At 35.4% G+C, this 19,549-nt stretch overlaps 1 protein-coding gene across 50 annotated transcripts in view; it reads right to left on the bottom strand.

Moving 5' to 3' along the window:
- The window catches only part of LOC114659860 (mucin-19-like), an 83,761-nt gene that overhangs the window by 45,083 nt on the left and 19,129 nt on the right, over positions 1 to 19,549 (bottom strand). For all 50 annotated transcript variants that reach the window (XM_051920842.1, XM_051920883.1, XM_051920997.1 and 47 more), the window contains exons 13-27: positions 19,065 to 19,185; positions 18,847 to 18,985; positions 17,805 to 17,888; positions 17,020 to 17,089; positions 16,049 to 16,186; positions 14,680 to 14,829; positions 12,911 to 13,005; positions 11,346 to 11,472; positions 8,844 to 9,087; positions 5,729 to 5,769; positions 5,286 to 5,374; positions 2,120 to 2,274; positions 1,861 to 1,999; positions 1,133 to 1,237; positions 848 to 1,033 (exon numbers count right to left, since the gene is read on the bottom strand). In XM_051920842.1, the coding sequence (XP_051776802.1) occupies positions 848 to 1,033; positions 1,133 to 1,237; positions 1,861 to 1,999; positions 2,120 to 2,274; positions 5,286 to 5,374; positions 5,729 to 5,769; positions 8,844 to 9,087; positions 11,346 to 11,472; positions 12,911 to 13,005; positions 14,680 to 14,829; positions 16,049 to 16,186; positions 17,020 to 17,089; positions 17,805 to 17,888; positions 18,847 to 18,985; positions 19,065 to 19,185 (1,883 nt within the window). The remainder of the gene's footprint in view (positions 1 to 847; positions 1,034 to 1,132; positions 1,238 to 1,860; positions 2,000 to 2,119; positions 2,275 to 5,285; positions 5,375 to 5,728; positions 5,770 to 8,843; positions 9,088 to 11,345; positions 11,473 to 12,910; positions 13,006 to 14,679; positions 14,830 to 16,048; positions 16,187 to 17,019; positions 17,090 to 17,804; positions 17,889 to 18,846; positions 18,986 to 19,064; positions 19,186 to 19,549) is intronic.

Below are 19,549 nucleotides of genomic sequence, written 5' to 3'. Positions count from 1 at the left end.
TCTCCCTGCATGAAGTGTCATCCAGTTATAAAATACTTAAAATTCTCCATTCGCAGTTCTAAAAAGAACCACATGTGATGAACAAATAACCCATCAAGTGGGGTCATCTACACTGGCATCCTGTAAACTATTTTATTATATTCAAACCTCTTCTACTGACTTACTATGCTGTTAATATTAACACTCCAGGCTATCTGACATTACTTCCTAAATGATACCAACAAGCCAGCCAAAAGAGATACCCTGATGCGGACTTTGTCAACATTCTAAGGACTTATTTTTCAACCCTTCCTGAATTTTCATTTAGCTTTATGGCCTCTGGTTTATGCAACTCCCTCCCTTCCTATGTGTGTTTGCGAAGCTGTATAACAGAACTAGTGGAAATGCCATTTAAAAATGGCTGTCTATCCAGAACTGCATTATTTAATTTGACTCAGCAGTAACAACTGCAATGATCCTATGTTGAATATATTGTCATGGCTACTCCATTTTACTGTTCATGTTATCTTTTCATATGTCCACTTAATTTTCATACTTGTAACTTTGTCAGGTTTCTAATATTAAATGTTTTGATATGTATTCTTATTTGCCTTGTAAAGCATTTTGTGATGGTTTAGGGTGCTATATAACAAAGATTAATTAATCAAAATACTTTTTCCTGCCTTGCGCCCTGTGCTAGCTGGGATAGGCTCCAGCATACCCTTGTGACCCTGTTCAGAACTAAGCAGATCAGAAAATAATTTTTTTTAATTTTTAAAACTGTATAAATTGCAGTATTAGTGCTCATTAGTTATTTACGGATAGAATTTGTTTTATGAATTAATGTGCACATTTAAAATGAACTTACTTTCCATATGGGATCTAGTATAACAGTTAATCTTGTGTGCTTGTCCCAGATCAATGTTATTCCACTGGAGGTAGTAATAATGATATAGAGACCCACAGTATGAGCAGAATATTCTATCATATTGTCACGGCAAGATCCAATTCTCTTCTCAGTCAGTTTTGAGTCACTAAGCTCTATTTCTGTGTCCTGTCAAGGTGTAAAAAAACACATTTAATATTCAGTAGCACTTAGTTTATTATCAGGTTAAGTGCAAATTATAGATAAGTGAAACTAAACAATCCTTACATGGAGTTCAATGGTCACTGCCCTTGAACATGTCAGTGCCTCCTCACAGCATGGAACACTTTCAACTGTAATACGGAAATTGCCAGTGTCTTTACCACAGTAATCCTGAAACAAAATAATTTTTCTTATTGACATATTTTTTTATTAAACTTCTTTGCATTCTTAAATAAGCTTGAGTTAATTAATGAGCCTTCCAAAAGGCAGAAACACTACATTTGTTAAATTGCTCACTGTAGAGAAGCCCTATAAATTTAAAACAACCCTCTCTTAAAGCTGTTTAAGAGGGTAATAGGTGAACATGGGACAAAGAACATCCTGCATTGTGCTTTTCACTTTCCTGGAGCAACTTAGTAAAAAACAGAAGACTATTACTGTTAATGTAGGGTCTAGAAAACTCCTAAGTACATACAGTAGACAGGAGAAAGGTAGTAAATGAATTTAGTGCTATCATGTTTATTTTACTTCCTACAAACCTAAAAAATATTTAATGAGACACACCTCTAGTGTCTCTTAGAGATTCTTTGGCTCAATATAAAAACAAGTTCAATTACTAACCTACTCAATACTGCATCCTCCATTGTTATATAGGCAATTAGACAGAACTTCATTCCTTCTACCACCTAGGTGGCTCCCTAAATCCACAGTCCTTTACTTTTACTTATTTTCAAATGTACTTATAATTAACTAATATTTACACCTGATACTGATTGCTTTTCTATGCATCTTACCTCTACAAGAGAATATTCGCAGTTCCCATCATAGCTGTACCATTTTAAATCAAAGGTCTGATAGTGGCCATCTCCATACACTTGACATTTTCCTGGGCAGTCTTCCAGTGTACACTCCCACCTTCCTTGACTACAAGTGCTAGATACAAAAAAATTGTAACATATAAATGTAAATTCTACTTGTGCATGTAACATTTTATTTTCAATGTTAATCTTGTATATGAAATATATTGATACCATGGTAAATATTGGTATTTACCATTTATTGCAGTCATTGTCGACACTTTCACCAGCATTATAGATTTTGTCCTCAAAAATGCAGGAGCAATCATCAACTGAAACACATACACCATTGTGATCATAATAGAAACCTTCTTGACAATAGCAACCACTCTCACACTGAGTACGTCCAACCTAAAACACAAAAAAAATGGTTATTTTCTGTGCATTATATTTTTTACATCATGCAATAACAAACACTCTCAACTTGCAATATTCTACTATAATTCTTATAAGTATTTTTCTTCTCTACCTCACTTGCTGTATACATAGCTTATCCAACATATATAATATATAAACAGTCAATATATAACTAAATGTTGGAACAGCCTAAATTCTACGTCATGGGCTAACAAGGTAAACTGAAAGTGTGACACATGGGCCAGAGTCCATGCTGACACCAATGGGTCCCCTTTTTTTCAATCTAAATGGTGATGGATCTTTGAAAAACACATTCCATCCTATGACACTGGTGATATGGCAAGCGGATTAAGATTTATTCAATGTAACTGTCATGGAACCATTCATGTATATTTCCAGCCTTGTTGAATGAACTATTACTTTGCTGAAAAATCTAATTCACAGGTGAGAGTGCTAAATGTTAATCTGTTTGTATCAAGGACCCAAACAAAGGTATATTCTATGTCATCGTTTTGCTACCACAAACTTGTATTTTTGACACCAAACAGGATTTGTCAAAGGACATGGGTGATTTTGCCCATGTCCTAATTTTCCTATTGGCATGATGGATTTGAATTAATCAGTTGAGTACTATAATTCAGCCCTTCATTCAGCACTAGATAAAACAGCTCCTTTAAAACATAACAAGGTTTCCTTTAAGCATTTAGCTCCAAGATACAATTCAGAATTACGGTCTGTGAAAGCAACACTTTTAGAGAATGTCACATAAGACTGGCCTCACTGTGCATACCCAGACTTTCTCTGACCATCACAGGGTTTTTACAAAGATGCACTAACTGCAGCTAAGAACACACATTATGGCAGAATAATTGAAAGTGGCCAAGATAACCTGAGAGTTTTGTTCTCTGTATTTTATAAACTACTTCCACTTGCATCTGGCCCAATTACCTCCTCTACTGAGGTTTGTGAAAATCTCCTTCACTTTTTCCGTAATAAAACTAAAAATCTAAATAATAAAACTAAACACAAATCCATCATCCATTTATATTTTTCCCTGTCTTCCTATTCCATCCAGATGCTTTTCTAAATTTTCACAATTCACATCTGGATTTGTTAATGACCTGATTTGTAAGTGGAGGCCAACTACTTGTGTAATGGATGCCACACTTCTAAAATCCTGTCTTCATGCCATAATCCTGACTGTTACAACAATAATAAATACATCCTTTGACACTGGCTTTGTGCGAGCCACTTTTAAAATTGCTTCTGTAACCCCAATGGTCTTGATGGTGACAATCATAGCTTTTCTGTCAAAAGTTCTTGAGTGTGTTGTAGCTTCCCAACTCACCAATTACTTAACTCTAATAAATTCATGGAAACCTTTCAGTCTGGTTTCAGAGCACAGCACAGCTGTCAAACTGCTCTGCTTCAAGTAACCAATGATTTGCTTATGGCAGCAGACTCTGGACAAACCAGCATAATAATTCTGTTAGACCTCCGTGCAGCATTTGACACTCTCAGGCATGACATTCTACTGTCCAGAATGGAGAACATGCTGGGTATCTCTGGCACTGCCCTCCAGTGGTTTCAGTCCTATTTGACTGATAGGCATGAGTTTGTTAGTCTTGGCAACAGCAGATCCAACTCAGCGCCAGTCACACAAGGAGTTCCTCGGGGCTCTGTCCTTGGCCCTCTGCTCTTCTGTATCTATATGTTTCCCCTTGGCCATATTGTTTGTAGTTTTGGACTGAGTTGTTTTTATGCAGATGATCCTCAACTATTTCAATCTTAAAATTCAACTTCATCAAAGATTTCCCAGCTCACAACTTGCCTCAGTTAAATTAAGACCTGGTTGGTGCAGAAGTCTAAAACACAACTTAAGAAAATGAGTCCCTTCTTAGTCACCCTTGATGGTGATCTCATCAGACTTTCTTCTTATGCAAAGAATCTTGATGACATTTTTGATTCATCACTTTCTTATTCTGCCCACATAAACCACTTTAAGAATCTTTCTTACTTCTACCTCAGTAACATATCCCATGTTTGCTTATTCCACTCCTTTTCTAATGCTGAGAAACCTGTCCATGCTTTTATCATATCCCACATTGAATATTGTAACTCCCTACTGACAGGTGCCACTTCTAATCATATATCACAGCGTGTTGCCACATCCACCTCAATAAGAACCATTTCAGGGTCCCAAATTAGGAACCAAGCACAGCCATGGAACAGGTGACACCTTGGCACCACTCTAGTTTGAATTTTTTTACAGTGGCTGGAGAGCAGTCCTGCCACAAATCACTGTGTTTTCCCTGCAAGTTGGAGTACCTGCTTGCAGGGCTGGATGCAAGCTAACCTCATGGATCAAATATAAAATTCTATAATAACCTACAGAGCTTTAAATGGCCTTGCAGTGGAGTACAACAGTGACCTTCTCCATCATTCTGCTCCTGTTCACCCTCTAAGGTCCTCCAATTCTGGTAATCTTGTCATGCTTCACACTGACCTGCACTCTGTGAGTGACAGGGCCTTCAGCTCTACAGCGCCCAGACTTTGGAATTACCTCCCGAAATTAATTAGAAATTAATTAGATCAGCCAATCCAATTCATTCTTTTGAAAAGCAATTTAAAACTCATTAGCTCAGGAAGGCTTTTAACTTTACCTAACATTCTGCCTTTTAGTTTATGTCAAGATGCTTAGGAGAATTTGTGTGTGTGCGTGTTATATCACAAATTATGTCATTTATTCAGACTGTTGTTTTTTTAGTATTGAATTTGAAATTTTACTCTGGTTTATTATCTTCTATTTATGCTTTGTATATCCTGTATTTATCTGTTTTAGTGTTCTGTGCAGAAAGTATTTCTATCTAATGTTACATATACCCCTCTGTTCTTCCTGAGACTCTGTGAAGTGCATTGATCATGCTAAGGGTGCTATAAAAATAAAATGTATTATTATTATTATTATTAAAGTATTAAGTTGTTGAGACTTTAAAGAAACTTACTGTGGGTAGAGAAAGGCTGGAACATGTTTTGACACTTAAAGGTGTTGATGGATTGAAACATGTTACATATATCTCATTTTTACTGCATGCTGTAAAAAATTAAGAAAAATAAAATTCAGATTGATTTTTGTTTATAGTTTATAATGAAATCTAGATTGATAGGTAGATAAATAGATCCATGGATCTCCAAACTCATATTACAAGATAAATGCTTAGGTCTTATGTCCAGTAAAACCCACTCACTCACTCAGTAATTGTAATAACCTGATCATTTTTTTTCCTTGCCTGTAGAGTGTGCACATATTTTTGAATCAGTTATTGGGTCTATTAAATCAATTAGTGCACCTTTTGTAAGTTGAACTACATAAATGTACATGTTTAACACTTATATTGCAAGAATAAAGTGAATTTACAATTTTCAGTATACTCTTCAGATAACTTACATTCTGGTGTTTCACAGTGAAGTACACCATCTGTGCAGTTGCTACAAGAAAGAAAAATTGAAAATGTAACTGTTGAAAGCAAATTATTTATTTAATCTATTATCTTTGCTTTACAATGGCTATTGGAATAACAACATAATACAAATACAGTACAGAAAACTTCAAGTATTAAATAGTAAGAAACTATTCATCAGTTATTTAATAATTGTGCACACATTCTGTATATGAAAATATATGTCTATATAATAAAACTCTTTAATCATCTTGCAGTAAAAGTGCCATCCTAAACAATAACAGCAGTATCAACAGCCCAAGCAAAGAGGAGCTACATTAGCTCAGCTGGTTTGGTTGCTTGTATCTAGACCTTATTGAGACTAAGAAATGTGAATGACTGAATTTGATCAAAGGAGGAAACATATGACCATTCAGTGATGTTTTTTAAATCATAACTTCTGATCTAAAGCTTATGATCTGGTCAGCCATGAGAAGACAGGTATCACCTCATCACAAAAAGACAGGGCTTTGGCTTAGACAGAAGGTGCATCAGCTTAATCAAAATGACTAATAATGTCAAAAGCTTGCAGATATTTTTGTCTATGGATCTCAAAAAAGGGCAGGGGGACATGAAGACTGAATGTACTTTGTTCCGGTCAATAGTAAATAGTGGGGCCAACTGCAAAGTGCTGTAGCTGAAAAGTGGTTGGTGTTTGCCCTGGCAGATAGCTTAAGATTTATTGATTAAACCTGTTATGAGGGATATATCAGGTTAATAAAGGATGCCTTTTGCTAGTTTTAGCAAGTGACTGTTCCCCTTTTACTGAGATATTGCCAACTTAGTTAATAAAACTACATCTTTGTTATTCAACAATGCAAATGTCCAAGTGTAGAAGACATTTTGTGAGGCCAAGATGGAGTTATTGCAGGTAGCCTCAGATTTTGGCAAATGATCCAGAGCTCTGGCTAATTCATTGGACAGTGTTGTTCAAAAGAGTGCCTCAGATAGAGCACAGTGTTTAGTAATGTGTCGATGTCTTCACTCTTACCTCTGTTTATATTTTGTAGGAACTAAAATAACAGAATTGTAGGCACTAAAGTGCATTAGTGATACATGGTTATATGAAGCTTTTATAAGGATGGACAGTATTAGCCCAGATGAATATCCCATCAGGGAAGTTTGGTATTCCCTTTCCTGGTGAGAAAGTCAAATAAAAGGACAGCGGAAGACTGTTTCCTGGGGTCATGTGTTTCTCAGGTATACTGGCTTGCAGCATCCCTCTTATCAAGCTCCCATGTGGACTCCCAATTGGCCAGCTCTTCTGAGGTCCTTTGTTGCCACTGGAGGGAGCTGCCATGGGAGGTTTCCATGCCCCACTGAGGCTCCATCAGACATGGAAATGCTTACTGGAGATAATATTTTTGCAGCTGAGGTACTCTTAGGTCTTGCTTGAAAAGGAGTACTCTGACTCCAAAGCTGTTTAGAGCCGAGAGCGTAGAAGGACCACAATCTTGTGGAGAGAAGAAAAGATGAAAAACAGAAATTGGAAGACCATTGACCACACTATATATTTGTGATGTTTTTTTACCCAATAAAAGTGTTTTTGGACTGAAACTGTTGTCTAGTGCAGTTGTGTTGTGTGTTTGGTGTGAGGGGTCCCGTACTTGTTACAGTAGTATTTATTTTTCAGTTACTGAATGGAAAATATCAGTGAAATAATTTAGTTAATGCAAATGGTCAGATAAGTCAGATAGTCCATAATGATCATATCATTCTCTATGAATCCTATGCCAAATTTCTCCCCAAGCCAACAAAATCTTAAGTACAAACAAAATTCAGGCTCTGTGGGTTCTAATGTGTGGTTAAACTAAGTAACCCAAAATGCAGTCTCAGTGCACCTGCCAAACCACATGATCATGCTCGACATTTAGCACTTCAACTATAATAATTTTTTTTAGGTTCATGTTGCATCCTGGAAGGTTTTTCCTTTCTTGAAGTTCTGGGCAGCAGATAATAACTGGCTTCACTAAAACAAAAGACAAGCAGATGCTTAGCACTTAGATGTTTGCTTGCTCTCATAGCCTGGTAAATACTGTTTTAGGCTGCAGAACTTTCTATATAGACATATGCATAACCAGTTAAATATGATCTCTCAACGTTTTGTTGATCTATTCCTGTTTTTGTTGGAATTGGGTCAAGTAAAATATTTAAACTGAGTTACCCCTTATTAAAAGTTATTCTGAGAATAAACAGTGGACTTTACAAATAATCATTTCTATAAAGATTGAGGATCAGTCTGATCAGCCAGCTCCAGTGGGATTGTCACCACAGCCAGCATCCTCAGCAGTCGGACCGAGTGTAAAGCTCAGTCAATGCAGTAGCAGCATTGAGAAACAGCATCTGCAGATGATTTCATAGAAGATTCTACAGATGATTATTTTACCTAAACATGTTTAATTTAATACATTGGATATTAAAGATTATTTTTGTTTTACTAAAACTAAGCTGTGCTAAAACAGTAATGTCTATTGATGACATACAATGGTCAATGTTAACCATATGTAACTAGACAAGTAAAAGGACAAAAGAAATATTTATAGTAGTTTATTAAGAATGTACCAAAAATATGGAGGATTTAAATTTGTGCTCATGTATAAAAAAGAAACTACGGGCACAAATTCCTCCAAATTGGCTGGCTATTTTTTTGATATAGCGGGTTGCTTCAAAACTTGTTGCACTCTCTGTTAAAAGTTGGATATCCGGAAGGCCAAGTTAAAAATAATATGTTGCTAACCCACGATAATATTAAACTCTATTAATATTGTTAATTAAAAACTATATTTGACAATATTTAATAACAATTTCAGAGTTTACATCCAAATGGTCTTTGGATTAATAAATATCCTGTCCAAAAAATGTGCATGACAGGCTGTGGGTGTGGATGAGTGTATGAATATACTCTACAACGGAGTTGTACTGCATCTTGTGGTACTGGTTCCTGTCTTGTATTCAGTGCTGGCTCTGACCCCATGACCAGAAAGTACAGTAAATGGATTTAATCATTGATGGATGGATGGATGACTTTATTTGTATTATTACTTTCCACCAGAAAGCACTCACCAGTTCTGTCCTTTAATCTCTGTTGATCCTGGATAAACCATGCCTTGCTCATAGTAGCATGGGCATTTTTCTTTTGAAATGCACAATCCATTTTCATTCATGTACAGCCCTTCTAAGCAGCCACAGCCATCAACAGGAACATCTTCCAAATCACAGGCATAATCATTTCCTGCTAATGACCTGCATGTGCGGTTGCAGGCAAATGCGTTGTGTAGGAAGTGTTGAGTTGCTGGGCATTCTTCAACTAAAAATACAAATAAAAGAAAGAAATAATGGATTTAAAAATAATTCATTCACAGCACCTGGTTCATAATAGAAATACGATTACCTATTGTACATTGTTCACTCTATGTAATAATATAATTCTTATAAATCTATTAAATGTATGTACATGAACAGAGATTGAGATTTAGGCTGGGGAAGAAGCAGACGAACAATAAAAACTTCCACAATTGTGCTGCTATATATTTACATCATAACCCAGATCAGATATCATTATGTAAAGTTACAAATATAAAGTAAATCTCACTTACATTAACACATAATGTAATTACAGAAACATACACCGTTAAATTTAAATATTAGCAATATTATTGCTAAATATTATCAATATTTAAATGACATGAAATATTTTTTAGGTTCTTTGTCTTCTTATTGAAACTGTGTTAAATAAGTTCTATGCTTTTTATTTTTGCTATATTTTTTGCTGTTTTAAAAGTTGGAGACATTTTTGTTTATTACATATTTTGTAACAGGGGTGTGAGTGATGTGTGATAGAGATTTATTTAGATCGCTGCACTTCTGTTTACACAGGCAGCACACTCGGGCATAAACAGCGGACATGTGGACACACTTGCGACTTTGTAACCAGTTCAGTACCTTTGATTGACAAATGAGGATCTGTCTGCTGACAGGAGTGACTATCTCACAAGTAAATGAGGAACATACTACCTCTCTAAAGCTGAATCTGAAATTTGAAACTATGCCCATCACACAGACAGGAGTGAACTCAGTCACAAAGGCAAGTGTTGATTTTACATCGCTGAAAAATAATAATAATTTTTAACTGAATGTTCCTCTGTTTTATGCTTAGATGACATGCAAGAGAGAGCTGCTTAGGGGAGGATGGATTTAATTATGGCATTCATTAATTAGTAACATACATATTTGCATTACTGTAGCTGTGGTCTTAAAAATCCTTTCAAGGAAGTAGTACCCTTTATTGGAGATTTATTTTAGTAATATGTTGTAGTACATCCATTGGAGAGGACAGATGCCCTTTTCCAATTGCATATGCATGCAATGTGTAAATGTGAATGGTTTTAAAATGAGTTATTTTTGAACATTCTTAATAATGGGAAATGGTTCCAATTATTGTATGTACTATCAGCACCACTTCACTGATAATAAGAAGGAATTTAAGAGAAGATGGGAAAAAACTGGGCTTCTTGCTAAAAGACTAACCTTGCTGTTTGTCCTCTTGTCAATGAAAGTGCTTCTTACCTCATGAAATACACTACAATGTCAACACTGACTATAACTATAAAAAAAAGCAACATTAGCCCCCAAGATGATGATTTTCAGGCTTGTGTGCTAAATGGCAAAGACAAGCTTTAAACTGCAGAGAAGGTGAAGAGAATGCTTGTCATGACATAAAAAGCAGATAAGTTGATTTACGAATATTGTGTTATTTGAAGGAAAGCTGTTTAGTAACTGAGGAAATGGGATGGTTTCCCCAAATCCTTGATTTTGTGCAACACCATATTAGAATATTTATAATGTTGTCTTATACTACTAGCACCTCTTGGCAAACAGTAAAGTGTAGTGCCATTGGGTGTTAATTGACTTTGTTACCAACTCTGATTGATTGTGTTACCCTAATCAAATCAGTTTACCCAGCAACTACTAATAGCAAAAACTATTGTAATGTATGATGAAATGTTTGTTATATTTAGTAAAGGCATGTACAAAATAAGCAATAATAATTAATGAGATATTTACATAGTAATTGTAAAATAGACCTATATCAAGCAGTCAGAAGAGCTTCATTAAAGTATGAATATACTACATTTATCATGCATAGGACAATGCACATTTTTGCAATGGGTGGTTCATAATAAAGGATTTATTATTTCTACCTGTTTTTTTCTGAATATAGCTACTTTTTAATTTTAACCGCATTTTTATTATGTTACGGTATTTGGCCTAAAATAATGTATATGTTTCTATTAAATGACTTTCAAATAATATGTATATAACAAAAACAAATGATATACAGTAGAACTGAAAGTAGCATCAGAACAGGAAAAAGGAAGTTTAGATTAAACAGTACATTGATAGTTACTGTAACTAGCTACTACTCTTCATACTTGAGTAGTTACAAATATGTAAGTAGTTACAATATCTAAAACATTTCAGGTCATCGTATCACATCAGACTCTTCTTTGCATAGGAAGTACAATGTGATGTAAAATGTTAATCAAGTAAAGTAAGAAAACTTACCACAGTCGTCCCCTCTCCATCCTGTCACTATGAAACCTTGAGCTGCACAAGCTTTTGCATAGTTTCCTAGTGCATCACACAGGCAGGTCTGAGCTCGTTCACAGAGGCAAGTGTTGATTTCACATTGCTGAAAAATAACATGCATAATTTCACAAATTTATGCTGAACAAAAAATATAGTTACCATTTTAATTTATTATTTTAACAATTGATGAATTTCATTAAAATTATTAGAAGAATGTCTCTTTTGGTTAATTTATATTGTTGGTAACATTGGCATTCTTAATTTCTTTTTAATAAAGTTAAATGTTATTAGAACTAGATTAAAACATCAATACATATAGATCAATATAAACTGCTCAAAACAATTATAGGAACACTCTGAAAACACATCAGATCTCAATGGGAAAAAAAATAATGCTGGATATCTATACTGATATGGACTGGGTAATGTGTTAGGAATGAAAGGATGCCACATCGTAGGACAGAAATGAAAATTATCAACTTACAGAGCGCTGAATTCAAAGACAAGACAAAATCAAAGTGAAAAAATGATGGGTCAGGCTAGTCCATTTTGCTGAAATTTCAATGCAGCAACTCAAAATCGTACTTAGTAGTTTGTATGGCCCCCACGTGCTTGTATGCATGCCTGACAACGTCGGGGCACGCTCCTAATGAGACGACAGATGGTGTCTTGGGGATCTACTCCCAGATCTGGACAGGGCATCACTGAGCTCCTGAACCGTCTGAGGTGCAACCTGGCGGTGTCAGATGGACCGAAACATAATGTCCCAGAGGTGTTCTATTGGATTTAGGTCAGGTGAGCATGGGGGCCAGTCAATGGTATCAATTCCTTCATCCTCCCACTGACCCACCACCAAACTGGTCATGCTGAACGATGTTACAGGCAGCATAGCGTTCTCCGTGGCTTCTCCAGACCCTTTCACGTCTGTCACATGAGCTCACGGTGAACCTGCTCTCATCTGTGAAAAGCACAGGTTGCCAGTGGTGGACCTGCCAATTCTGGTGTTCTATGGCAAATGCCAGTCGAGCTCCAGGGTGCCGGGCAGTGAGCACAGGGCCCACTAGAGGACGTCAGGCCCTGAGGCCACCCTCATGAAGTCTGTTTCTGATTGTTTGGTCAGAGACATTCACACCAATGTCCTGCTGGAGGTCATTTTGTAAGGCTCTGGCAGTACTCATCTTGTTCCTCCTTGCCCAAAGGAGCAGATACTGGTCCTGCTGATGGGTTAAGGACCTTCTACGCCCCTGTCCAGCTGTTCCTTCAATTTCTTTGAGCAGTATAGTAGCCTTGCACCAATTAAATTTGTACAATGAACAAAATCTCAATACAGAAGATTTTTATTATGAAGTTGCAGGAAGCGTAGTGTATATCGTCTGTCATTTTAGAAATTGAATTCTTCCTGTAAATGAGTCATTTTAGCAAGGTGGATAATATTATCAAAAATAATATTACCTAGAGAAGAAATACACATTTTTGCATTAAGTTTTCCATGCAATTCATTTCATTTATACAAAGATTATACTCATTATTTAGTTACTCACCTTGACGTAATTTTTATATTCCACAAGTGAGTGACATGGTGCAAAAACTCCATTTGGATCCCTGATTTGAGCACACTTCTCTTTCCCATATTGTTCTAGGAAAAAAATCAAATTATGAAAGTGTGCAAGAATCAAAAGGTTAAAGTAGAGTAAAATATAATGCAAAGCAAAGAACTATAAGAAATGCAAATCAAGTTACACCTCATAATAAGCTAAAAACAGTTTATCCTGATGTTAGAGAGCAAATATTTATGGTGGCAACTGAGCTTGTAATTCATGGATTTATTTGCCATTTTCAAATCCTAATGATTATCACTTACATAAATAAAGCAAAACATGTTTAAAAATTACTTTGTGACATGAATAAGTGTAGATGTGACAGCAATGGTAGGATTTAGATAGATACAGGTAAATTTGGCCTTTTATAGAAAGCTTCTGTAAAAAGGCTGTATGAAGTGTCATTCCATGAGACAAAGGTGACTATTTAGAAATCTCACTATAAAACCATGGGCCTCTGTGCTGGTAACTGTGTATGAGGAAAGTTCATATCACTGCTCAATCACTCAGTGTTCTCAAACATCAAGCATGTGCAAAAATTGACTTTTTTGCTAATTCACACGCTTTTTAATTGAACTAGTAGTGTGTACCACTTTATATTAGTGTAAATTATAAACATCCTATCAACCTGATGTGAGGGTTTTATGAATGAAATATCTGAAAGTACAGAACCCTGTGAGCATATCTGAATAAAATAAATAAAATACCGCATTGTAATATTTTTGGTGTCCTCAAATCACAGAGTGCCGTGTTCAAGAAAAATATTCAGTAGATATCCAGGTCATTTAGAAATGTTTGCAACATGGAAAGAATTTAACTACTAATATGTACGAAATTTTTTTTTTGAAACCCTATTGTTTGGGTGGGCAGCACAATGGCGCAGTGGTAGCGCTGCTGCCTCGCAGTTAGGAGACCTGGGTTCGCTTCCCGGGTCCTCCCTGCATGGAGTTTGCATGTTCTCCCCGTGTCTACGTGGGTTTCTTCTGGGTGCTCCAGTTTCCTCCCACAGTCCAAAAACATACAGGTTACGTGGATTGGCGATCCTAAATTGGCCCTAGCATGTGCTTGGTGTGTGGGTGTGTGTGTGTGTGTCCTGCAGTGGGTTGTCATCCTGCCCGGGACTGGTTCCTGCCTTGTGCCCTGTGTTGGCTGGGATTGGCTCCAGCAGACCCCCATGACTTTGTGTTCGGATTCAGAGAGTTGGAAAATGGATGGATAGTTAGTTTGAGGACTTTTATGGTGTTCCCTGTAACTACTCTGATAATTTTCTGCTCATATTAATATTAAATTAATTGTAATTTTGCATGCAGCATCTCCAGCAACCAAATCAGAAAATAACAATGGAAATATTGTTGTAATTCATATAAAATGTGTTGACCTCTTTGTATTTAATAGAATGAAATTTTGAAATGAGCAAGATCTGGCCATTAAAATCACCCAGAAGTAAAGTAATTTTCATATAGCTAGAACTGTCATCACTTATCAGTGTCATCCTTTTTTTTTTTACTGTTCTGTCTTATTTTTACAGTTCTTTCATATCAATCGTAAAACCTGCTTAGGTTATTGTGGAATCATGTGGAACAAATTTCATACTTAGGAAGTAAATAATCATTATTCAGCTGATACATTTTGTTTGTTTCAGAACATTATTAACAAAGAATAGTGTTACATTGAATAATACATTCAAGTCTATAGCATAGAATGAGTCTTACCATTCTCTGATCTAATGCAAACTGGAGGTGGTATTACTTCACATGGTCCTATTGCCCAGGATTCTGCAAAATTATCTGCTGAATGTTCTAAAATTCCATAGCTTGAAATGAATTCATCTATGATTTTATCATTGTAGTTGCCACACAGACCTGTAAATAATAAAAGAAAAAAAAACACAATCAGAAGTAAATTCACCCATAGACTATTATACTGGGTGGCACGGTGGCGAAGTGGTAGCGCTGCTGCCTCGCAGTAAGGAGACCTGGGTTCGCTTCCCGGGTCCTCCCTGCGTGGAGTTTGCATGTTCTCCCCGTGTCTGCGTGGGTTTCCTCTGGGTGTTCCGGTTTCCTCCCACAGTCCAAAGACATGCAGGTTAGGTCGATTGGCAATTCTAAATTGTCCCTAGTGTGTGGGTGGGTGTGTGTGTCCTGCGGTGGGTTGGCACCCTGCCCAGGATTGGTTCTCTGCCTTGTGCCCTGTGTTGGCTGGGATTGGCTACAGCAGACCCCCGTGACCTTGTGTTCGGATTCAGCGGGTTGGAAAATGGATGGATGGATTGATGGACTATTATATTCAGAAGTATCTATCCAACCATTCACTGAAGCTGATAAACTAGCATGTTGTAATGAAATATTTCTGAAGTCTTTAAATACTTTCAAAAATGTGGAAGCACGGCTTTCTGATAAAATACATAGAAGAGAGTAAGTAAATCTTTACGGTGTTTGGCAGATTTTGCAGTAACTAATTTTTGATTATTACATTATGGGTTATACACAGTAGCACCTTGCTGTCCAAACCATTAAAACAAATTACATATGTTAAGCTCAGTACTTGGGCACATTATGAGAAAGTGAGCAAAACATACTGCTGTCTTTCTCAACTATTCCTTGTTTTGTTAATATTTTACTAGATCTCCATGATTTATTAGTGAGATAAAAAACTAAACCTCTTGAACATTTAATTTGAAAATTACATTAACTAATTAAACAATTACAATTACAATTATCGAGCCATCTATTCCAGAACTTGTTTAATCCACTTCATAGTCACACATATCCAGAGCTTATCCTGGCAATGTCAGATACGAGACAGAAACAAACACACAAAGGTTTAGAAAAAAAATCTTTATTATGTATACTGAGCACCATCAGATGGAACTTAAGGGCTAGAGCACAGACATGTGATAAACCTGCTATGTGTCTGATTCTGTCTGATTCTGTCAGTGATGTGTACTCATCCTCTAGTCTTAGCCACTAGGCCATAGTACCTATGACACATAAAACACAAAAGTATGTTTGCGATGTCTTCAACTGATTGAGTATGCTCTGTGGCAGTTTGTGTTGAATGCACATGATCTTGGAGACATACCTTTTGTAGAGCCCTTTGCTTCCACTGGTAATGTTATATAAAGTTGCATGTTGGGAGCCATTTGAACCTGCATCTTCAGACCAAATGATGTCTGTACTTGAACATATGTTGACAATTGCCAGAAAATGACCACTGAGTCTGAGGAGTAAACAGTGAAAGAAAAAATATTATTATAACTGTTTCCTAGTATAGTCAACATGTCATAAAATTCCACTGACAAGCTATATGATCTTAGAGAATGCATGATTAGCCATCCGTAGTCACTTGAGAGAATCACTTTAGAGAATATAGCAAACATATTCAAGAACTATAAAATTAAGGCTACAGATAGCTGTTTCAGCTTTTGTATCAATCCATAATGTATGTTCATGGGTGTAAATTAATATAATGGATTTCATTTCATTTCATTCTTTTTTTCACATAAATGGAGTTCAGACTCTTTTCTATAGTATCTTTCTATACAAGTAGGTAATTTGTTAACACACACACACACATATCCATCTTTAAAAAAAGATTAAGTGTCTGTATGTATGTCTGTGTGTCAGTTTGGTTGCTTTGTCTCTGTCATTCCAAAAAATAGTGGATCACAAACATTTTAGTAATAAATTGCATTGCATTTGTCGTTCCAATAGATGGCACATTACAAACATTAACAGTGCTTTTATGTATCCCAAACCAAATGTTGTATAACAAAGATAAATTTATTGCCTGGTGTACTGCAAACATTAACGCAGAGGTGTACATTGATTAATTAGACTTCAACCAGTCTTAAATGGTTTGCACAGCTAATGCATATATATTGTATATATTCTAAGTATTTTACAGTAGAAGCTCGTAGTTAAAGTTCAAGGCCTTCTCCACAAGGCCATGTGCAAGATGCAGTAAGTTAAATAGAGACATTTTCTAATTTATGCCATTTCTTTTTATTTTGCATTTCATTTCAGTGACATTCAATGAGATGTGTCCTTTACCTGATTTGTAGCTATCAGTGATGACGGTTGTACCATTAGACACTGTTTCATTGAAGAAGGTGAAGATTTCCTATGAAGATTTAATAATTTATAACTTTCAGAACATGTCATAGGTAAAGAATGCATTATATTTGCACATCTACTATGTCTTAAAAAGAAAATATAAAATTAATGTGCAGTATAATTACAACAATTAAAGCCCTACTTAACATAGTTTCACATCAAAAGAACAGTACTTTGTTTTACATTTTATTTAATATTTGTGTTTCATTAATGCCAAAGAATCATCTCTTGGTGTCAACAGACTCCAAGTTCTCTCTTTCCTTTAAAACAAGGTCCAAATGAAAGTTAAGGTTTAGTCAAACACCTACATTGCTACTCTACAACTCTCCAAAGTGTTTAAATCCTAACCCAGAAAATCTCTGAGTAAGCTTTGTGCATTGTCCCTTTTTTTGTGTTTCTAAGGGCAGTCCTTTTCTCTCAGACATGCATGTGTCACTTTGATTGGTCACTTTGGCTTGGCATACATGGGTATTGGTACAATATAAGCATGGATGTAACGTTCTTTTGATCGATTTCCTACAGAGCCCACATTCACTACTTAGGAGTTTATCCAAGTTCCCTCCTTCAAAATGTGGATGATAAAATTGCAACAAATCCTACTTTTCAGTGTTTTTTTAAACAAAGGATGACTTGCAATAATGTCTTTTCCTTTGCATACAATTATGGAGTATAAAGTACAATAAATAAATAAATAAATGAAAATGTACAATTTTAAAACTTACTGATTGTAGGGACAGTTCCACCTGGGTCAAGCATATTCCATTCTTACATTTTCTCAAAGTAATTGAGACAGTCCAATCTTCACCCTGGAGGTATACACATTTTTATATAACAGCATAAAAGAATTAACTATACTCTACATGTTCCATACAAAAGATTATTTGCACAGAAAATATAAAGATGAATGTGAGGTATGAAAGAACAACTCAGAATGCAATAAAGATAGTGATGTTAAATTTTGGCCTCTATTTAGGAAAACTGTGGGGAATGTAACACATAGATTGAAAAAATGGACAAGTGATATTCAAAGATACTGCCATAGTGGAACGGTTATAGATTACTTTAGAGTTCTAAAATCTAAATAATTCATATGTTTTTGTCTAGACGGGTACACAGTATAGTTTATAGAGTATTTATAATAATAATAATAATAATTCATTATTGTCAAGTTTTGTACTTTGATTTCATCAATAAATATGTTTTTAATAATATACTTTGCTTCATCTTTACCCATAATTAACATAAAATTAATTTGTGAAATGGACCTATGCAATATTAGTCATGATATTGTTTACAATTTCTTCTAAAAGAAACTCAGAGGTCCAGGATAAACGTAATATGTGAAAGTTATATGGACATGTAAACAACTAAGAATAAATGTTTTAAAATTTTGAAAAAAACTTGTTAATTCTAAGATATAAAATTACACATATGTACATACATACAGTGATTCAATAAAAAGAAACACGCAAATCATAAAGATACACTATGTAAAGGTCGTTCAAATTGAAATAGTGGCTGATTGCTCAGGGTCAAGCAGTCGGTAGGATGGGAAGTTAATCTAGTCTAGCACATAAAAGTAATTGTTGTTATTAATATATTGGTACATAAAAATATTGCATGCCATATATGTGGCCCATTTGTGTCTATAAATCAAAATAGACAGTCTCTAGTTATAAATACATACTGTAGATACATTGTTGTAAAGTAATGCTCTGTTTAAAATATTATGCAAAGTGAAACAAGGACAATTCCAAAACTTACCACTGCTGTGATATACTTGCAGTTTCTGTATACTGAGTAGGTTTTGCCATCAAATGTTTTAATAGCTGACCCGCCTTCAATCGTGCATCGAGACACGCAGTCATTATTTTCACAGTCCCATTGACCACCCTTACAAACGCTGAAATAGTTGTAAATGTGCATCATTAAACATATCTTACTTAAGTTATTTTTTTTATTCTCAATTTAAAGATGCTCACCATGATTGGCAAAGTGATTCACGTACTTCACCAGATTCATAGATATTACCATCAAATGCACACGGGCACTGTTTCTTCATCACACATTTATTTTTTCCACTAAGATCATCAAGGACTGTGCCTTATTTTAAATGGAAAAATCATAACAATGTGTTATATATAAAACAATATTCACAATTTTCTCTGTTTAGTCATTCAAAGAACTTCACTTTAAAATGAGTCTGTTCTTAAAGCAACCCAAACATGCAGAAGATATTATACATATTTACAGTATAATATGAGGGGGCAGCATTCACTCCGATATTTTTTCAGAACCATGGGGCAGGTATTACCTAACACAATCATAATGCATACTAATCTGGTTTGTATTCCAATGATGAAAGTCCCTGACTAAAGCAAATGCAGCTACTTTGTCAGTCCGTTGCACTGCCATTTTAACATTGTTTTATTTGGTTTATAAATTTTTATATTTTGATTAATCGTGT

This window comes from Erpetoichthys calabaricus, chromosome 1, assembly GCF_900747795.2.
Source record: "Erpetoichthys calabaricus chromosome 1, fErpCal1.3, whole genome shotgun sequence".
In the NCBI taxonomy this organism is placed as follows: domain Eukaryota; kingdom Metazoa; phylum Chordata; class Cladistia; order Polypteriformes; family Polypteridae; genus Erpetoichthys; species Erpetoichthys calabaricus.
This window is presented reverse-complemented; position numbering and strand designations above follow the sequence as displayed.